The sequence below is a fragment of the Pituophis catenifer genome, unplaced genomic scaffold, assembly GCF_029215685.1.
Source record: "Pituophis catenifer annectens isolate HBS135680 unplaced genomic scaffold, rPitCat1.0.hap2 SCAF_3, whole genome shotgun sequence".
Lineage (NCBI taxonomy): Eukaryota > Metazoa > Chordata > Lepidosauria > Squamata > Colubridae > Pituophis > Pituophis catenifer.
The window spans coordinates 151946649-151967116 of NW_027256883.1; the positions used below are offsets into that span (position 1 = coordinate 151946649).

General features: G+C 38.5%; 1 protein-coding gene across 1 annotated transcript in view; it reads right to left on the reverse strand.

Annotated features, from left to right (window-relative positions):
* LOC139315060 (lanosterol synthase-like) overlaps window positions 1–20130 on the reverse strand; it is a 37563-nt gene extending 17433 nt beyond the window's left edge. Inside the window, exons 1-14 of the mRNA XM_070941084.1 lie at window positions 20117–20130; window positions 18688–18859; window positions 16954–17092; window positions 15388–15496; window positions 14288–14412; window positions 13134–13230; window positions 12099–12234; window positions 4633–4741; window positions 4246–4364; window positions 3857–3954; window positions 3304–3331; window positions 1970–2023; window positions 1195–1266; window positions 232–282 (exon numbers count right to left, since the gene is read on the reverse strand). Coding sequence (XP_070797185.1) covers window positions 232–282; window positions 1195–1266; window positions 1970–2023; window positions 3304–3331; window positions 3857–3954; window positions 4246–4364; window positions 4633–4741; window positions 12099–12234; window positions 13134–13230; window positions 14288–14412; window positions 15388–15496; window positions 16954–17092; window positions 18688–18859; window positions 20117–20130 — 1323 coding nt within the window. The remainder of the gene's footprint in view (window positions 1–231; window positions 283–1194; window positions 1267–1969; window positions 2024–3303; window positions 3332–3856; window positions 3955–4245; window positions 4365–4632; window positions 4742–12098; window positions 12235–13133; window positions 13231–14287; window positions 14413–15387; window positions 15497–16953; window positions 17093–18687; window positions 18860–20116) is intronic.
* Window positions 20131–20468: the final 338 nt, after the last annotated feature.

The window sequence follows — 20468 nt, forward strand, 5'->3', positions numbered from 1 at the left end:
ACCAAGCCACGCAAGAGATCAAAGTCCCATCCGTACATACACAGGATCCAGACAGTGCATGAAACCATTTCTACCCACCCCCCAGGTCCATGGAAAAACTGCCCTTCATGGAACTGGTCCCAGGTGCCCAAAAGGTTGGGGGCTGTTGATTTAAGAGAAAGTGTGAAAAGCTACGTATCAAATATTTATTTCTCTCTTCTTTATTTACACACGATCAGATTTTGAAAGTACCTTGTTCATTTGACGATAGTATCTCTGGTAGTTGGGTGGATTATCCACAATCTAAAGAAGACATTAATAGCATCTTAATCCAAGGCAATTTACAATGGCATAAAACATGTTTTGATTCATCTGACATCATGTCCATGTAGCAAAGTGAAGGCCAATCCCCCTCCTACCAACAGGTTTATGATGCATATTGCAGTAAGGATTACTTTTTATTTTATGTACACTGAGAGCATATGCACCAAGACAAATTCCTTGTGTGCCCAATCACACTTGGCCAATAAAAATTCTATCCTATTCTATTCTATTTTTTTCAAATCAATCTTGATTCTCATTGAGTCAAGTTCTTATGATTCCCTCGGCAACATTTTTGGAAATGGTTTGCCATTGACTTCTTCCTAGTTTGAGACTGACTAGACCCAACTCACCTATCTGGTTTCATGCCTAAGGCAAGACTAGAACTCATGGTCTCCTAGTTTCTAGCCTGGTGCCTTAACTATAACACCACACTGACTCTCTAAAGGTTGCATATATAGCATATATAAATTTGCTTTAGTGATGTTCAAGTTCTGTTTTCTGAGTTGTGAAGAAAAATCTCTGGGTACAGAAATGTGTAGTGTCAATCAAGGAGAGGATGTTATAGATGGCACAAATACTGTATTTCCAATAGTACAGTTTTATTGCATCAACCAAAACTGTAAATTATGATCAGAAGCCATTGAGAGATAGGTAACCCAAAGGAGCAACTGGCCATTGAGTAAACAGTTTTAAAACTGGATCTGGAATTAGCGGATATCTTAAAAGAAGTATTTGCTTACTCAATGTAATACATGCCACCATGTATTATGCATGACATGGTTTTTAAACAACTGCAATTACTACATTCTGCCCTTGTGGAATCAAATTGATGGCACTCCTCTAAAATCAATATTAATGTCTAGCATATGATATTCCAAGCCAGTTTCTTACCTGAGAACATTTAAAAAATGAATGAGCTTTTTTCAGACAGGTATTATACTCAGGGTCATTTTGGACACCAGCCTAGAGAATGAAAAAAAAAAAAAGATTATAAAATAGATAAATGTCAATAGGTAAAAAAAAATTACAGGCCTCTTACAGGAAAGCAAAACTTTGTACAGCTTCTTAATGAAATGCATGTTTTTCAATAATAAGTGAGTAGCAACCATGAATGAAACTTTTCTTTATTAATGCTCTGTTTACTGAACATGATTCTCAGAAATATTTCTATATCAATAAGATTCCTGTTTCTTAGATATTATGTGAAAGTGACATGACTATCATGAACCAGGACAGTTGAAGGATAACTTGCAAATATTTGCACTGTGTGTATCTCCCAACTTGGTGCTTCCAGATATTGTTTAGATTGCAACTCCCACAAAATCAATCCATTTGATCAATGACCAAAGATCTGAAAGTCCAAAATAGATGGAAGCCATTGGAGTATCTCTTCTTGGGGTAAAGTAAAGCTTTGCCTGAACAGGCATTGAATAAGATACTCTTTGTCTGTTAATGTAACCTGGCCTATCCTTTTGACATTGTCTCCTAAAACGAGAAACTGTCAAATATCCTGATGGTCTCTTTAAACACTTCTAACTTTGAAGATGAGATTGAGATACATTACATATAATGTTAATGGTCAGAAACTTTGAAAAGCTGTCTTTTAAAAACTATGTTAAGTCTTCCTAGCACGACAATTAAACAAGAATATAATAGGAAAATATACCTCTAGAAAACACAGAACTGTAAATGCAGCATCCCAGGTTTGTGATCCCATCACCTTAGGCAAGAAAAGTAGACATAGTTTTGTTTTTTGTTTAAAAGACAAATTCCTCTTTTTATCCATTGATATCATCAAGCCCAACTTGTCCACGCAATGCAGGAATCCATATTAAAGCATCCCTGATAAATTCTATCTATCTTCTACTTAAATACATCTAACGAAAGGTCTACTGTCTACTGTCTTTTTAAATAAATTTCAACTTTGGCAACTTTAAGATATGTGGACTTCAACTTCTAGAATTCCTCACCCAGATTTGCTGGCTGAGAAATTCCGGAAGTTGAAGTCTACTCATCTTAATATTGTCAAATTTGGGGAACAGGGCTCCTGTCATTGAGAAAATTTTCACAGCACTCAACCAAAATCTATCACCTAGGAGCTCATGTTCTGAATTAGACCATACTTCAAAATTTACAGTGCTTCCACATTAATGCCGTGTCAAACATCCACTCCTCTTCAAGTCTAGACTTTTGCAGAGTCAAAGCAGAGAAAGTGACAATAAGAAGAGAAGAGAATTCCTTAGGCTTTTTCAGAAGTGGGTTTCAGCAGGTTCTGACCAGTTCTGGAGAACCTGTAGTGGAAATTTTGAGTAGTTCTGAGAACCGGTAGTAAAAATTCTGACTGGCCCCACCCCCATCTATTCTCTGCCTCCCAAGTCCCAGCTGATCGGGAGGAAATGGGGATTTTACAGTAACCATCCCCTGGAGTGGGGTGGGAATGCAGATTTTACAGTATCCTTCCTCTGCCACGCCCACCAAGCCACGCCCACAGAACCAGTAGTAAAAAAATTTGAAACCCACCACTTTTTTCCCTCTCCCTCTCCATATTCACATGATTTAACTAAAACTTATAACATTTTTCACATATAATGAAGTAGATTAGTGTTCACAGAAGCCATAATAAAGAGTTAGTACTTCAGAGGCCTCAAAGTTGTTTCTACTTCCACTTGGTGCAAATGTACTTTCTGATCCAAAATTGAAGATCAGGCTACATATTGGTTGAGTTCTCACAATGCCCCAAAATAATTGCCTTGTTTTAACTATACCATATCAAATAAACCATAATGGCTGGGCTTACAGAACATCCTAAACCACATACAAATTATATTATGATTTAGATCACTTATTAACATGGACATTGTAAAAGAGGTCCATGGGGATTGTCGGACAATTATTAAATTTAAAAAAAAATGCTGTTAAAAAAAAATTGACTCCAGCCTGCAAAACAGTAAAAGGACAGATGGGCTTTAACAATAACCAATTTCCTTTCCACAATCTTACCTTCATTATCATACCCTCGTCTGTCAGCCTGCATAGATGTATAAAAAAGACAGATTATAGTATGTGCAAAGGCTAGAAGGGTAATTTCAGGACATAGTATGGGAGTATGATGGCATGCAGAATAGGAAGCAGAAGATAATATCTTTCTAAAGCTTCTTTTCATGAATGAAAATTCTCTGGAATTAACAGTAGACATTGGCAACTGTGATCTCTAAGGGAAAAGGGAAGACAGATCTCTGCAGAACCTAAAATCTGCTCTAGATTTTACAGTGGCATTGTTCTGGGCAGCTTTCCCTAATCTTATGTCTCTGTGATAGATTACAAATCCTAGATTTCCCATCAAGCAAGGCTGTTGAGAATGATAGATGGGGTTCTCAAGTGTTGCGGCTGGAGGACTGTAAATAGGGGAAAATAGGGTGGATTAGACAGGAGACGATTCTGTCCTTTCATTGGCATCTGATCTTCCATTGTCCTCATGATCCACAAACACCTCTCCTATATGTCACATGTGGTGAGAAAGGGTTTTGAAAAGGTTTGGTATCAGCAAACTTACCAAAGGTAATCGTAGATTCTGGAGACATGCTCTTGAAAGGCTGCAGAATTGGGACCATCCACGTACCATGAGATCAACATATGGAATGATTTGCAAAACTACAGAATGAAAAAGTTCCGTCAGGCATTTTGCAACCCGCTCAGTCCCAGGACAATCTTTATGATGCCAGCCAAACCCGATATTCCTTCAGAGAACAGAACAAGTAAGTTCCAAGCATAGCTCTCTGTCTGAAACTAAGCCAAGGGCTGCCATGTATAACAGTAACAGAGTTGGAAGGGATCTTGGAGGTCATCTAGTCCAACCCCCTGCTCACACAGGAGACTCACTCCATCCGAGGAAATTTTATTCCAGAAACAGTCATTTCTGTGTGGTACTTTCAAAAGACCTACCGGGCTAGAGTTAGTAGAGTTTGAGAATATATCATCTGCCTTGATTTGTTCATAGAGCTCAGCGGTGGCTTTCTTTCTGAGACTGGTGAGGTGGTATCTGTCATACAAATTGAAGAGGGCTGCAAAAAGGAGCAAAAAGAAGCAGAGCCATTAGGTTTACAATTCTATCTTCAGTCTGAGTTCGTGGTATTGGTTCAGGCAAGGTTTGAGTGACTGATTATGTGCCATCAAGTTTTTTCAACTCACCATCTGGGCCACCTGGCATTTAAAAACAGCATTGCCTAAGAGTCCAACTGCAGCTGGTCTGTTTCTGTGACTGATGAATCAAGGAAGTTTCAACTGGAAATGCAAGCCCTTAGAAGTTGTACTTTTCTCAGTGCCACTTACCAAAAAAACCATCCAGGACCAATGTATGTGGTGCCTGTAAATCAGCCTCATAAATATATTTCTTCTGGGCTGGCCAATCAATGCTCGAGTAATCCTCCACGTAAAGTTCCTAAAGTAAAATGGAAAGACATGCATTCTTTAATAAATAAGACATAAGACTGGTACACTTTAGATCTTTAACTATGTGTGTGATTGTGTTTTACATATATATATATATATATATATATATATATATATATATATATATATATATATATATATATATATGTAGGTCTTTGGTTATTCGGGTCTTCTCCCACGTAAAATTGGAAGTGTCTTGGCGACGTTTCGACGAAGTCTCATTCGTCATCTTCAGGCTGGTGTTCTCGGCTTCGTGCTTCCAGGAGCAATGTGAGATCGCAGCTGTCTCTTCCTTTTAACTGCTAGTGGAGGTGTGAGCTGATTGGGTGGGAACTTGGCTGTGTTCTGATTGGGTGGAGGTGTGTTCTGATTGGTTAGGGGCTTGGCTGTGCTCTGATTGGCTGGGGTTGTGTTCTGTTTGGGTGGGGGCTTGGTTGTGCTCAGCTTAGTCTGAGTTGCAGGGGGATTTGAGCTGGTGAGCTGCGTTGTTGTTGTTTGGCTTCGTGTTTGTGGCCGTGCGAGCTCTTCATGGTGGGTGTCAGTCTGCTTCATGTATGGATTGGAGGGGTTTAAAGTGGCTAATGATGCAGCTGCGGTCTGGCTTCTGGTCCTTGGTCGTGGCTCATTATCAGTGTGGGTTTGAGTCTGCTTTCTGCGTGGATGTGTGGTGGTGACATCAGGTGTGGCACTCGTGAGTGTGGGTCTGGTGTCATTCGTCGTGTTAGGGACTCGTTTGTCAATAAGGGCGGGTTTCCAAATGGCTGGTAGGCGGGAGGTATCGTCTCGTTTGTTCATGCTGTGTGGGCGTTTTTCTATCTCAATGGCTTCTCTGATTATTCTGTTGTTAAAGTGTTCAGTTTTGGCGATAGTTCTGGTCTTTTTAAAGTCAATATCATGTCCTGTGGCTTTAAGGTGTTGGACCAGGGAAGAAGTTGGTTCCTCTTTTCTGACTGAGTTCTTGTGTTCTTCTATGCGTGCACTTATTCGTCTGTTGGTTTGTCCGATGTATGTGGTGGGGCAGGCGGTGCATGGGATTTCATATACTCCTTGATTTTCTAACTCAATTTTGTCTTTGGGGTTCCTTAGGATGGTGGATATTTTTCGGTTTGTGCAGAATGCTGTCTTGATGTTATGTTTGTGGAGGATTTTGCTTATTCTGTCTGTGGTGCCTTTTATGTATGGGAGGAGGGCCTTGCCGTTTTCTTGTTCTCTGTCTTGGATTTTAGTGGGGGTTTCTTTTTGGATTAGGTTGGTGATCTTATTTCTTTGGAATCCATTGGATGTGAGTACGTTAGTGAGGGTGTGTAGTTCGGTTTTTAGGTGTTGTTCGTCAGCTAAGCGTTTTGTTCTGGAAATGAGTGTCTTGGCTACAGAGTTGATCTGGGCAGGGTGGTGGTGTGAGAGTGCGTGCAGATAGCGGTTTGTGTGTGTTTTCTTCTGGTATATAGTGTGTCCTAGGGAGCCATTGGATTTTCTGTAGACTAAGACATCCAGGAAGGGAAGTTGGTTGTTCACTTCTGTTTCCATGGTGAACTGTATTTTGGGGTGTAGGCTGTTGAGGTGTGTGAGGAAGTTGTCCAGTTTTTCTTTCCCATGTGGCCAGATTATGAAGGTGTCGTCCACATATCTGAGCCAGAGTTTGGGTTTGTGATCGGATTTTTCTAGAGCTTGGGTTTCAAAGTATTCCATATAGAGGTTGGCAATGACAGGTGAGAGGGGTGATCCCATGGGTGCTCCTTCTGTTTGTTTGTATTTCTGTCCATTATAGATGAAGTATGTGTTGGATAGGCAGTGGTTGGTCAGATCTAAGATGTGCTTGGGGGGGTTATATTTGTTTTGGATAACTGTCAAGGCTTCTTTGATTGGTACTTGGGTGAAGAGGGATATGACATCAAAGCTCACGAGTAGGTCACTGGGCTGTAAGTTTTGTTGCTTTATGATGTCTATGAACTGGAATGAGTTTTTTACGTATGAGGTGATGGATTCTGCATAGGGCTGTAGTTGTTTGGCGAGAAATTTGGCTAGGTTTTGTAGAGGTGAGCCTATGGAGCTGACTATGGGTCTAAGTGGGTTTCCTTCTTTGTGTATCTTGGGGAGACCATAAAGCTTAGGGCATCTGGATGATTTCTCTCTGGGTATGATTCTTTGCTGAATCTCTTCGCTGATGGGGGAGGCTTTTATTTTGGATCTGGTGGTTTTTTCCAGGTAGGTGGTGGGGTCTGTGTTTAGGGGTTTGTATATGGAGTCTTGGAGTAGGTTGGTTAATTTGGTTTGGTAGTCAGATGTGTTCATAACCACCGTGGCATTGCCCTTGTCTGCTGGTAGAATTATTATGCTGGTGTCTTCTTTCAGGTTAAGTAGTGCTGTCTGTTCCTCTTTGGGTAAGTTACTTTTGGGTGGCTTGCTGGTGCAGAGGATATTGGTGATTTCGAGTCTGATTCTGTTTGCATCGTCGGGGTTGATTTTGGTCAGGCTGGTTTCAACTCCGCATATAATGGTTTCAGTGGGGATGCTTTTGGGAGCGACTGCAAAGTTGAATCCTTTGGAAAGGACATTGGTTTCGGCTTTGGTGAGGATCCTATCTGAGATGTTATGCACTGTTTGTTTCATGTGTGGCTGTGAGGGTGGAGGGGATTGTTTCTGGCGTTCTTGTAGTCTTCGGAGTTTGTTGGTGTGTGTGTCTGTCTTGAGGGTGGTCTGTGTTTCGGCTCTCCAGACGGCAAGTTGTTTGGATTTGTCAAACAAAACCTAGCCAAATTTCTCGCCAAACAACTATATATATGATTTGAGATATCACCCCACTATGGCTATACAAACATCTTGAGCTACGTAGGAAAACACCCTGACCAGAAAAGTATTATACATATGAACCTACGAATTAAAAGAACAAAATAAAAATAAATATTTGACCTTTACAGGGAGGAGTCATAAAATAAGGGTGTGGCTGGCTGAAGAAGTCTCATAAGACAGAAATAGTACTATCCCAGTCTCCCTTAAGTCTCACAACAGACAACACAAAATGTCTGATAAAGCCTGAAAGTGGTGATTTGAGATATCACCCCACTATGGCTATACAAACATCTTGAGCTACGTAGAAAAAAAACCCTGACTAGAAAAGTATTTTATATATATATATATATATATATATATATATATATATATATATATATATATATGTAGGTCTTTGGTTATTCGGGTCTTCTCCCACGTAAAATTGGAAGTGTCTTGGCGACGTTTCGACGAAGTCTCATTCGTCATCTTCAGGCTGGTGTTCTCGGCTTCGTGCTTCCAGGAGCAAGAAGCCGAGAACACCAACCTGAAGATGACGAATGAGACTTCGTCGAAACGTCGCCAAGACACTTCCAATTTTACGTGGGAGAAGACCCGAATAACCAAAGACCTACATATATATATATATATATATATATATATATATATATATATATATATATATATATATATATATATATATATATATGTTTTCTCAGGTTTTCGCGGGTGTTTGTATGTAGGTCTATGGTTATTCGGGTCTTCTCCCACGTAAAATTGGAAGTGTCTTGGCGACGTTTCGACGAAGTCTCATTCGTCATCTTCAGGCTGGTGTTCTCGGCTTCGTGCTTCCAGGAGCAATGTGAGATCGCAGCTGTCTCTTCCTTTTAACTGCTAGTGGGGGTGTGAGCTGATTGGGTGGGAACTTGGCTGTGTTCTGATTGGGTGGAGGTGTGTTCTGATTGGTTAGGGGCTTGGCTGTGCTCTGATTGGCAATATCAACACCTTAAAGCCACAGGACATGATATTGACTTTAAAAAGACCAGAACTATCGCCAAAACTGAACACTTTAACAACAGAATAATCAGAGAAGCCATCGAGATAGAAAAACGCCCACACAGCATGAACAAACGAGACGATACCTCCCGCCTACCAGCCATTTGGAAACCCGCCCTTATTGACAAACGAGTCCCTAACACGACGAATGACACCAGACCCACACTCACGAGTGCCACACCTGATGTCACCATCACACATCCACGCAGAAAGCAGACTCAAACCCACACTGATAATGAGCCACGACCAAGGACCAGAAGCCAGACCGCAGCTGCATCATTAGCCACTTTAAACCCCTCCAATCCATACATGAAGCAGACTGACACCCACCATGAAGAGCTCGCACGGCCACAAACACGAAGCCAAACAACAACAACGCAGCTCACCAGCTCAAATCCCCCTGCAACTCAGACTAAGCTGAGCACAACCAAGCCCCCACCCAAACAGAACACACCCCCAGCCAATCAGAGCACAGCCAAGCCCCTAACCAATCAGAACACACCTCCACCCAATCAGAACACAGCCAAGTTCCCACCCAATCAGCTCACACCCCCACTAGCAGTTAAAAGGAAGAGACAGCTGCGATCTCACATTGCTCCTGGAAGCACGAAGCCGAGAACACCAGCCTGAAGATGACGAATGAGACTTCGTCGAAACGTCGCCAAGACACTTCCAATTTTACGTGGGAGAAGACCCGAATAACCAAAGACCTACATATATATATATATATATATATATATATGCGATATTTTTGCAATCAGGGTTTTTTCCTATGTTAAAAGATGTTAAAATGGCCATGGTGGGATGAAATCTCTATTCATCGCTTTCATCCCACCATGGCCATTTTAACATCTTTTAACATAGGAAAAAACCCTGATTGCAAAAATATCGCACATTTATACCTATGAATCAAAAGAAATATATATATATATATATATATATATATATATATATATATATATATATATATATATATATATATATATATATGTATCTTTTTTCTTTTTTCATAGGCTTTTATGTGCATATTCTTTCTAGCCAGGTTTTACCTATGTAAACTTAGTTGTTCTTCAGCCCTAGGTTCTGTGAAATCTCATTCACAAGTTCTTGGGCCCTTTTTCTGCTGCCAACAGAGTTGCAGTTTGGCAGCAGAAAAAGGGCCCAAGAACTTGTGAATGAGATTTCACAGAACCTAGGGCTGAAGAACAACTAAGTTTACATAGGTAAAACCTGGCTAGAAAGAATATGCATATATATATATATATATATATATATATATATATATATATATATATATATATATATATATATATACACACACACACACATACACACACACAATGCTAACCCTTCAAAAATGGTTAAGTGTGATTGAAACAACCTTGGGCTTTCCCCTACCAATTCTCTCTGCTTCTCTAGACAGAAAAATATTACAGAAAAAACAGGGGCTGGTACTGTAATTCAGTTAAATGAATTACAGTATGTATCCTGTAATTATTAATGTAATGTATTAATGTATCCTGTAATTATTACTGTTGTTCTGCATGTACATTGAGAGCTTAAGCACCGAGACAAATTCCTTGTGTGTCTAACAACACTTGGCCAAATAAAGTAATCTATTTTACCCTACCCTACCCTATCCTATCCTATTCCTAAAAAATCATGAGATTTGGATACATAGCCATTTGGATGTTTTTGTTTCCATACATCAGATCCACTGAAGATCCAACTAACAGAACTACAATATCAAAACTACAATAAGGCCTAGGCAACATTTATATTAATAATCTGTTCTTTCTTCCACATGGCAGTCCATGGAGGAAAGAATCAAGCATTTTCACCACAAAAGGAAATAATAGTACAACAACAAACTGGAAATGATGGGATTAACCAGATTATGTTTTCCTGCATGAAGTGGATTATGATTTGTGAAAGCTCCACTTTTAAAATGCCATAAAGCTCAAAGAAGAGATGAACTAATTCTCTTTTTGTCCTGAGCTCACAGAAACTTCATCTAATGTCATAGATATGCTTTCAAAATTTAAAAAAAGTGCTATATAAAATCAAAAGATGTTATTTTCAGTGTTAAATTGTGTGGCTTACTTAGGGATCTTTACTGAATCACAGTTGTTTTGCATTACTTATCCAAGATTATTATGAAATAATCTGGGCATCCCCACAACAGTAGCATTAATCACTGGGAGGGTTTTGTATTTTTAAAAACAGAGTTTAGGTTTAGGCAAATCTAAGTATTCACAGAGAAATTTAGAAAGTTTCCATCTGCAGAAACAGATACTAAATACTAAACCACATAAACAATGGAGAGATGTTGATATTTTGTGGTTAAGAATATAAGAAAAGCCATGCCTGATCAGGTCATGTCCATCTAGTCCAGCATTTGATGGCACAAGCTGGACAACAGCGTACAATGGGAAAGTTCATAGGGCTTGAGTAGAAGGTGATAATTCCCTTTCCTTGCTTGCTTGCCAATGATCTTGAGCTTGCTTAAAAGCAGATGTCAGCACATCCTCGTTGCCGCACAGGGTCAGTGCAAGAGGCAAAAAGAAGCCTAAAGTTTCGAGATTAGTGCCCCTCTTTATAGCCTTGCACAAATTATAATATTCATTTAATTTGCTGAGCAAGCTTCCAGAAACTGACATTCCAGCCCATTGAATTCAGTTCTGTAGCTATTATACATTGCATAAAGCTATTTTCATACCTGTTTGTTAGACCTGAATGGTTATTGCTTCATTGTAAGCAGTGAAGTCTAACAATTCTTTAATTGTGGTTGTATTCAAGCAACAAAGTAAAACTTTTTATCTATTTGTAACCAGAAACTGAGTGCCACTTTTATTGGGTCTGGATGGATACAAAATCCCTTAGCTCCCCCTGCTGGTTGAAGGGTTATTGATTGAAGGGTTAATTTTAGTTCAAGGGATTTTTTTCATAGGAATTCGGTAAGAAATTGACAAGGACACTGTCAGGATTCCACGCATTGGCTGTGAATTTACCTTGGGAACAGCTTTCTTGGAGTAGCAAATGTAGGGAAAACAAACAAACAGAAATGATCCATAAAGCAACATCTACCTAAGTTAATCATCTCTAGCTAGCTCTGGAGGTTAAGAAGGTTCTCTAAAATAGAGTTATGGGAAATATTTGCTTTTCTGGAAGTACAAACGAGGAAAAGGAATCAAGATGCACTTCAAATTATATGTTTCATTTGTTGAGGAAACCAAAAGTTTCCTAGGACCACACAATATAATTCCTTCAACAATATTAAGTAGACACGCAAAGAAGCAACGTTTGCAAAATCTTCTCACATCAAAAGACCTATTCATTGGAAATGCTAGCGCATTGTGGAATAATGTTTCCAGTTTGTTTTTTCATGCCTTATGAGTCTTCCACACATCATAAAAGAAATTCCATATAAAAATCTTCTTGCGTTTGCTTAAACCAGAAGTCAGTACACTCTCGTTTGGATACAGAATAAATGAGAGAATATGTGAATATTGTTTTTTTACCTGCCTGAGACTCCGGATTAGTTCATCTTCTTCTGCACTCAGTTGGTTGAGTTGGCAGTAGGTCATTGCAAGCAAAGCATGGCGGGCATGGCACCAATAAGTGGAGGGATGTCCTGGCACCCAGGTAGGTAACAGCCTGCCTCAGAATGAAGGAAGCAACAGGATCATAAAGAGATAGGCAGGAATCTTAAATATAGTAGGTAAAACTGTTGCCTGGTTTGCAAACATATTTCATTTCGCTGAAGATGGAATCAGTAGGTTTGACTTATGTTGAATTCAGACCCTGATTCCCGCATCCACACAGGTTTCTTGACAGAAGTATAGAATTCGGAGACAATCATGTATCTCTAAACTATTCAAGCTAAATCTTGTTTAGCTTCTGATAGAAAGTTGGCTAAGTTTTGCCAATGGCTGAGATGACAAATAACAAAAGTAGCCTAATACAGCATCATATCCACTATACAAATGGAAGATACTGTGAAATATTCATATGTATAATGCAGTACAATTTGAATTTGAAGATGACTTAATATTCATATCCAATGGCTGAGTTGACTTCAATTCTGGATAACTCCCCAAATTACTCATTTGTTAATTTATAATAATCTTTTGTTCAAAATAGTTCAAAATTGGGCATTTTACATATAACTTCTCAGTCTTATCGGCTAGCATTAATATTTGCTGACACTGTATGCCCCTCCCATGCTAAGTTCTTCTGAATTTCAAGTCTTGAATCTATTCATTTATTTATATTTAGTATTTCTAAACTGCACATCTCCCTCAAAGAGGCACCTGCAAAGAGTTTAACTTTTATAAATTGAAAAACTTGTAAACATATCTCGGTAGAATCAAAACTGGGTGAGAAGCCAATATTGCTGCAAATATAATTCAGATATCTGCATTTGAAATTTGGAAAAGATTAAAGCTGTGTTGAAATCTTAAGGGTTTTACAGATTAGACAATATAATACATTAATATAATATCAACGGCTCCTTGATATTAAAACAAAATGCAAGACAACTTTAGAATGCATACCACAACTCAGGAAACGGTGCATTCATTCCCTCCCAGCTGTACACATTCATAATAGCCAGCCAGACTTTCCCCAAATGTGGGGCTCCAAGAGCACCACCTGGAAAGAGAATCATCAATGGGGATGAGAGGGAAGCAGCACCCACTCTAAGTAGAAGCCACACAAGAACCACAAATCTTCACAAATCTATAAATCTATATAACTTGCTGATATATTACTTGATTTGCTTTGATAATGGTGCAGCTGGTTACCTTCTCACTATTCCATGCATAAGAAACCTTTATTTAGATTGTGATGACTGGATTAGATTAGATTTTGTATGTTTAAAGACAATGCATCCTTCATATAAAGTTAGAGAGTTCAAGACTGTTGCCCTTTATGCTATAGGGAAGAGAAGGACTAATAAGCTTAGAATGACCAGCAGGCTTAGCATTTAGCTGGCCATCTCTCTACACCTACGAAAATTGCCATTAGAAATGTTGCTGAACTCCTTGGCTTGATTGGCCTGAAGCAAAAGGCATTTATACTGAATGATTAACATTGTCAAAAGCCTTCTGCCCTAAAGCAAATAAAAGGGAAGCAAATATCTAGGGCAGGGGTGTCAAACTCAAGGCCCACAGGCTGGATCCAGCCTGTGGGGTACTTAGATCTGGCTAGGGCGCCTCCCTGAAAACAGTGAAGGACTGGCCCGTGGTGGCTCTGCCAGCAAAAATGAAGACCGGGGAGGCCACATGCGGCCCACCCAGGCTTCGTTTTCAGCCATAATGGCCTCCTGAAGCCCTCTGCCAGTGAAAACGGAGCCCATGGCCTCTCTGAGCTCCATTTTCCCTGGCAGAGGGTTGTAGGAGACTGTCGCTGCTGAAAACAAAGTCTCGATGAGTGACGTCGAGCTGGCCACACCAACCCCAGCTCCCCAGGTCAAATACAACCCTGATGCAGCCCTCAATGAAATTGAGTTTGACACCCCTGATCTAGGGTTTCAGTCAGACTATAGGAACAGCAAATATGTTTAAAGCTGCCATTATGATAAAAAGTAAAGATCCTTACATGTTCAAAGGCGTAAAAGTCACATAGGTGGGAGACCTTTGACAACATATGGGAAGGGATCATTTTCACGGATAAATATCTGTCTGGATATTTCTGACTTGATTCTCACCTTTTTTATGAAGAGATATTCGAGCCCTCACTATATCTGGATGGTCAGGTCCATATCCAAGGATTCGCATAGATATATAGTTGAGGGCTGTGCCAAAAATGGTTGGTTGTTGCTCCCTGAGATGGCTACCAAACAGAGATTAAAAAAAAAAAAAGTTTTAAAAGACACAAATTTCCTGGATATCTAAGTTCCCTATACACAGGCAAATTTACAATTATCTTCCTTGGTTACTTTCTATCATTCTGAGAGTACTTGCTACCCTGTTTCCCCCAAAATAAGACAACCCCTGATAATAAGCCCAATCAGGCTTTTGACCACATGGCAATAAGGCCAAGCGCTTATTTCAGGGTTCAAAAAAATATAAGACAGGGTCTTATTTTCAGGGAAACACGGTAGTATTATTCGATTAATAAACTACAATATCCTTGCTAGAATGTAGATGGAATTGGAAAACTTTAGAATTTAAGAGGCTTTTAAAACTTTAACTGCTACTTTATTTGACTGTGTAAAATAAAGTTTTACTGTGTAAATCTCTAGTGTGAAAACTACAAGGACTCTCAGAACATCTAAGTAGCCAATAAATATTTATTTTTTTAAAAAAAATAACACAGTATGCAAGTTTGAAAAATGCTGATCTATTTGGAAAAGTTTTAAAGTCTTAAAGCCTTTTAGAGTAGATCACCACTGAAGCAACCTATAAGTGTAAGAAAAACAAAGAACTAACATGGAAAATTGTAAGTGCTGATATAATAAGTACGGTATATAAGTAAATAAGCAGAAAGGGTTATGGAAATTTGCAAGCTGTTATTCCACAGCTAATGTCGTATTTAGGTTAATCTTCTACCATTATCTTGATCTGGAATTTAAAACAAAACAAAATGAAATAATTCAAGAACTAACATGGGAAATCGTAAATGCTGATGTAAGAAAGTAAGTACTTTGCATTGTATTGTAAGCACTGATATAAGTATGAGCAAGGGAGCAGAAGGGGATATAGAAAGTTGTCAACTAACCTTCTGCCATTATTTGGAATTTATCAGAAATTACCCCACCACACCCAAAAAAAAAGAAAAAAGCAACAATCTTTTCACTTCACTCACAGACCCCAGCCGCCTTCCGGAAGCTGTCTTGAACGTATATATCGTAGTATTTCTTTCTTTATCTCTTCTGGCAGGGAAATCTTAGCAACATAGCAGGCAATCAAAAGAGCTGTTTGATGAAAAAGACCATGACTGTTCAATAACACCTCAGTTTGGATTTATTTTTTTGGCGCACTAAAAGTCATCTTGTCTGATAATCTAAGCCAGTGGTGAAATGTAAAATTTGTTACTACTGGTTCTATGGGTGTGACTTGGGGGGGGGGGAATGTGACTGGGTGGGCGTGGCCAACTTTTTTTTTACTTTTAAAAGCATTTTTTCTACAACCTCTTCGGTCGAAGAGGCTGTAAAAAAAATGCTTTTAAAAGGGTCTGACTATCCCAGCTGAGTTGCCTGATCATCAGAGGCTTTTTTTCTTTTAAGAGCAAAAAAAAATGCTTTTAAAAGAAAACAAAAGCCTCTGATGATCAGGCAACTCAGCTGGGATGGTCAGACCCTTTTAAAAGCAGGCTGAGTTGCCTGATCGTCAGAGGCTTTTTTTTTCTTTTAAAAGCATTTTTCTACAACCTCTTCGGCTGAAGAAATTGTAAAAAAATGCTTTTAAAAGGTTCTGACGATCCCAACTGAGCCGCATGATCACCAGAGGCTTTTTTTTTTTTTTGCTTTTAAAAACATTTTTTTGGCCAAAGAGGTTGTAGAAAAAATGCTTTTAAAAGTGGAGGGAAAAAAGCCTCTGATGATCGCACGGCTCAGCTGGGCATGGGAGTGGGGGGGCAGGGATTCTTGCTACCAGTTCTCCGAACCACCCGCCGTCACTGCTACTGGATCGGATGATCCGGTCCAAACCAGGAGCATTTCACCCCTGATCTAAGGGTAATTTGTGTATTTCCCTTCTTAAAAGACCATTTTAAAAAAGGATCAATATAGCAAGATTTTATTCATCAAGATCAAGCAAAGAATCTCTGCACTTTTTCAACAGTAATTTCTCCAATATTCCTGGAATCTATTACTTTTAAATAAATACACAAAAGCCTACAGATAAATATCATTATTTCAGGAGGAAAAATGCAGACTGCCTATCCAATTCTTCCTTAAATGTCTGGCAACCTGCCAGAGACTGAAAGGAGGAATAGTTTCTGCTTCTCAGAAATCATTAACAACCTATTGTTCTGGAATATCCTTTCCCTCTTCCCTTCATATATGAAAGAATCCAAATTCAAGATCTTTGTTTAAACTTTGGAATCTCCAGAATGAGTAAAATGAGAAAGGCTAAAAACCATATGGCAGCCTTTCTCAATCTCACCCTGTGCATTGACAGAAAATAATGGTTATGCAGGGTGGGAATTAATGGGATCAATTCCAACACATCTGGAGAGTACTAAATTGGGAAAGAGAGACAACACTGAGCTAGCAGGAGCAGTGGTCTACTTGGCTATACATAGCTGAGGAATTCCACCCCCCCCCTCATTTTCCCAGTTCTGTGTGCTTATTCCATAGGCGAGAAGAGAACTTCATTCACAGCACAGACATAATTTTAACTGGTTGATTTACACAGAATGAATGTATACCTGAAGCAAGGGTGAGCACCCCAGAACATTCGGCAGGCCAATGGCCATCTTCCGCTTGTAAACCCGAAAAAAACTTAATTGCTTTCAGCACTGCTTCCTGGGCTGTGCTGGCTTTGGGCAACTCTGGAAAAAATTTACTCTGTAAAATAAATAATGGAGATAAGATAAATAAATTCCTGTCAGGTTACATTTTTCAATATATTCACTTTATTTCTTTCGGGGACATTTTATCTAAGTTAACAGAGAAGGCAATGAGATCTGGAATCTTGGTAATGAGGAAGAGAAATTTACCCTTTCCATTCTGGCTACATTCCTTTTTTAAAACATTGGAGCAAAGTTTTTTTACCCATTTTTCAGTTTAAAATTCTTTAGGGAAAATTTCTACACCTAGATGGAAAATGTTTACACTGTTAGCAACCCAATACAGCCTCAAGTTGAAAGGAATCTTCATGATCTTGCTTTTTTAAAAGCACAAATCACTTTATCTATAAACATTATATATCTATATATAGCTACAGTAGCTAGCTAGCTAGAGAGGGAGAGAGAGAGAGTAGTCCTTGATTTACAACAGATTTAGTGATCATCCACAGTTACAATGTTATAAGTGACTTATGACAATTTTTCACACTTACGACCTTTGCAACATACCTATGATCATGTGATCAAAATTCAGATGCTTGGCAACTGACTCATACTTAGGACCGTTGCTGTGTCCCGAGTTCATGTGATTACCTTTTGCAATGTTTTGACAAGCAAAATCAATGGGAAACCCAGATTCACTTAACAACTGTGTTACTAAGTTATCAACTACGGTGATTCACTTAACAACTTTTTTAAAATTTTTAAAAATTTTTAAATGTTTAATTGGTTTGTGGTTTTTTAAATTTTGGGCCAAATTTATATAGATTTTAATTGTTTTTAATATTTGTATTTCATGTTTTTAATTCTGGCTGTGCACTGCCCTGAGTCCTCAGGGAGAAGGGCGGTATATAAATTGAAAAATAAAATAAAATAAAATAAAATAAACTGTGGCAAGAAAGATCATAAAATGGGAAAAACTCACTTAAGAAAAGTCTCATTTTAACAAATTTTAAGAAATTTTGGGCTCAATTGTGGATGTAAGTCTAGGACTACAGAGATAGATAGATAGATAGATAGATAGATAGATAGATAGATAGATAGATAGATAGATAGATAGATAGATAATGATTTATATATATATGAAAAAGGCAATATAAAAATACTACTAGTAATAATAATGTAGTATGTCCCTAAGAATCACTTTTTCAGTAATGGTTTATGGATCTGAGATGAGAATTTAATAAATCATACAATTGTTTAGAAAGTCAATTGCTAGTTAAAAAATCTTCTGTCAGCATATTACATCAATGAATTATTTGCATGACATATTTTATGCACATCAAAATGATTCAAGGCATGCATTGCTCATTAATCACAGAAGTGATTAGGGATATGAGGAGTGTTGTACCAGTAATAATTCTAGTTAATATCCAAGAAAGTACAGATATTGGGGTGGTAGATACACAAGACTGAGTTCCCCTTTCTCACTATAAGAAACCCTAAATGACATGTCAGACTGGAAACCACAAGCAGAAAAAAGACCACCAGTACTTGCTAAATTGCAGCAGGGCTGCCCTGCATTGGTAGCATTCATGCTTTTCTCTGCCACTGTGGACATTATTTGTGTACTTGTAATTATCATCAACCACTTACTGTATTTAGCCCTAAACTATATGCTTCAAGTGCGTTCTGTTCCCTGGCACATTCCTCATTTTCGGGCACGTAATACCACTTCTGTCGTCCTTCCACTGTGCTCAGTCGCCAGCGAGTCAGATCTGTCTCAGGTTCGATTTTATTTGTACCTTCTCCTTTGTACAGAGAAAGCCTGCTAAAATAGGAGAAAGTTTGAACAGTGATACCATATCATCATTTTGTTATTCAAATTCAGGAAGGAACCCATTCTAAACTTAGTTAAGACAGCAAGATGCAAAACATATTAAACAGTAGAGCAAGTAAAATGAAAAGGGTGAATAGGGTTCAGGAACTAGGATTCCAGGTTTAAAGATTTCTAAAACTATATTTTACATATTTAATTAATTTACTTTAATTTATAGATTTAGCAACTATCCTAATATTACAAAGCTATCATGATTATCAATAAAACTGTTCAATAATATGTATAGGATTATGTATAGTGGCGCAGTGGTTAGAATGAAGTATTGCAAGCTGATTCTGCCCATAGCCAGGAGTTCGATCCTGACCGGCTCAAGGTTAACTCAACCTTCCATCCTTCCAAGATCAAGAAAATGAGGATCCAGATTGTTGGGGGCAATATACTGACTTTTTAAATTGCTCAGAGAGTGCTATAAAGCATTATGGAGTGCTATATAAATCTAAGCACTATTGTTATTGCTATTATGGATCTATTCCTCTTTAGTATAACCATGAAAGAAAACACATTACACAAGCAATATGCTTAAATATTAATTTAACATACAATATATATAAATAATAATTTTAAAAACACCAGAATCACTATAACATACATCTTTAAATATATACTATACCCGCTCATTGGTTCTTTAAATATTCATAGCAAACTATCAAGAATAGTGTATAATTTCATTTTTACAGACATCTGATTTTCATGTTATGTAAACCATTGTTTGTTTAACTGTAATTTCCTGACTAACTCACTATATAATCTAGTTAACACATAAACAAAAACAAAATCAAACCAATCCCATAAAGGCTTAGGGTGATATGTGAACCCATTCAATTAGACTCATAGCACTCATTAGCACATATATAAGAATTTGGATTTTAAGCACAATGTTTATATAACCACTGATTTCCTAATAATAGTGCAAAGAATTGCAATCCATTCTTCCCAATTGTTGCAGTATTCAACTTTTCTTGAAGTCAAAATTGCTTTCTTTGCACTTTTTCTGTTATTTTTACCATACATCTATTCGTTAGGGTTTATATCTTTCAAAATACATTATTTGATTAAGCTTATTTAGTTCACCCTGTTTTATAAAACTGAGGATCTTTTTACATTTTAGCCATTCCAGATACACCAGAGTAGACCCTGATACACCTGTATTTTTCTAGTCATAATATGCAGAGAAATTGCACTTACATGTTATCTGTCATCTCTCTTGCTTGGTGTCTGAAATCACCTGTTTTGAATGCTCTGAAGATGTTTCTTTGGAGTGGTCAGAGTTGCCAAACAAGGTCCTGGCAATTTAAGAGCTAAAGTTGAGATGTTGTTCCTGAACCATCACAACTGCAGTGAAATCTGGTGCAGCCCGTTTTGGATGCAGATAAGTGCAAGGCATGTGTGGAGGCTCGGGAAGGGTGAAAAACAGGCCTCCCGGAAGTTCAGTAGCCTGGGGCGTCCGGAGCCTGGGGAGGCCGTTTTCGCCCTCCCGGAGGCTCGAGGAAAGCCTCCGGAGCCTGGGGAGGGCAAAAACAGCCCCTCGTTGTGGTGC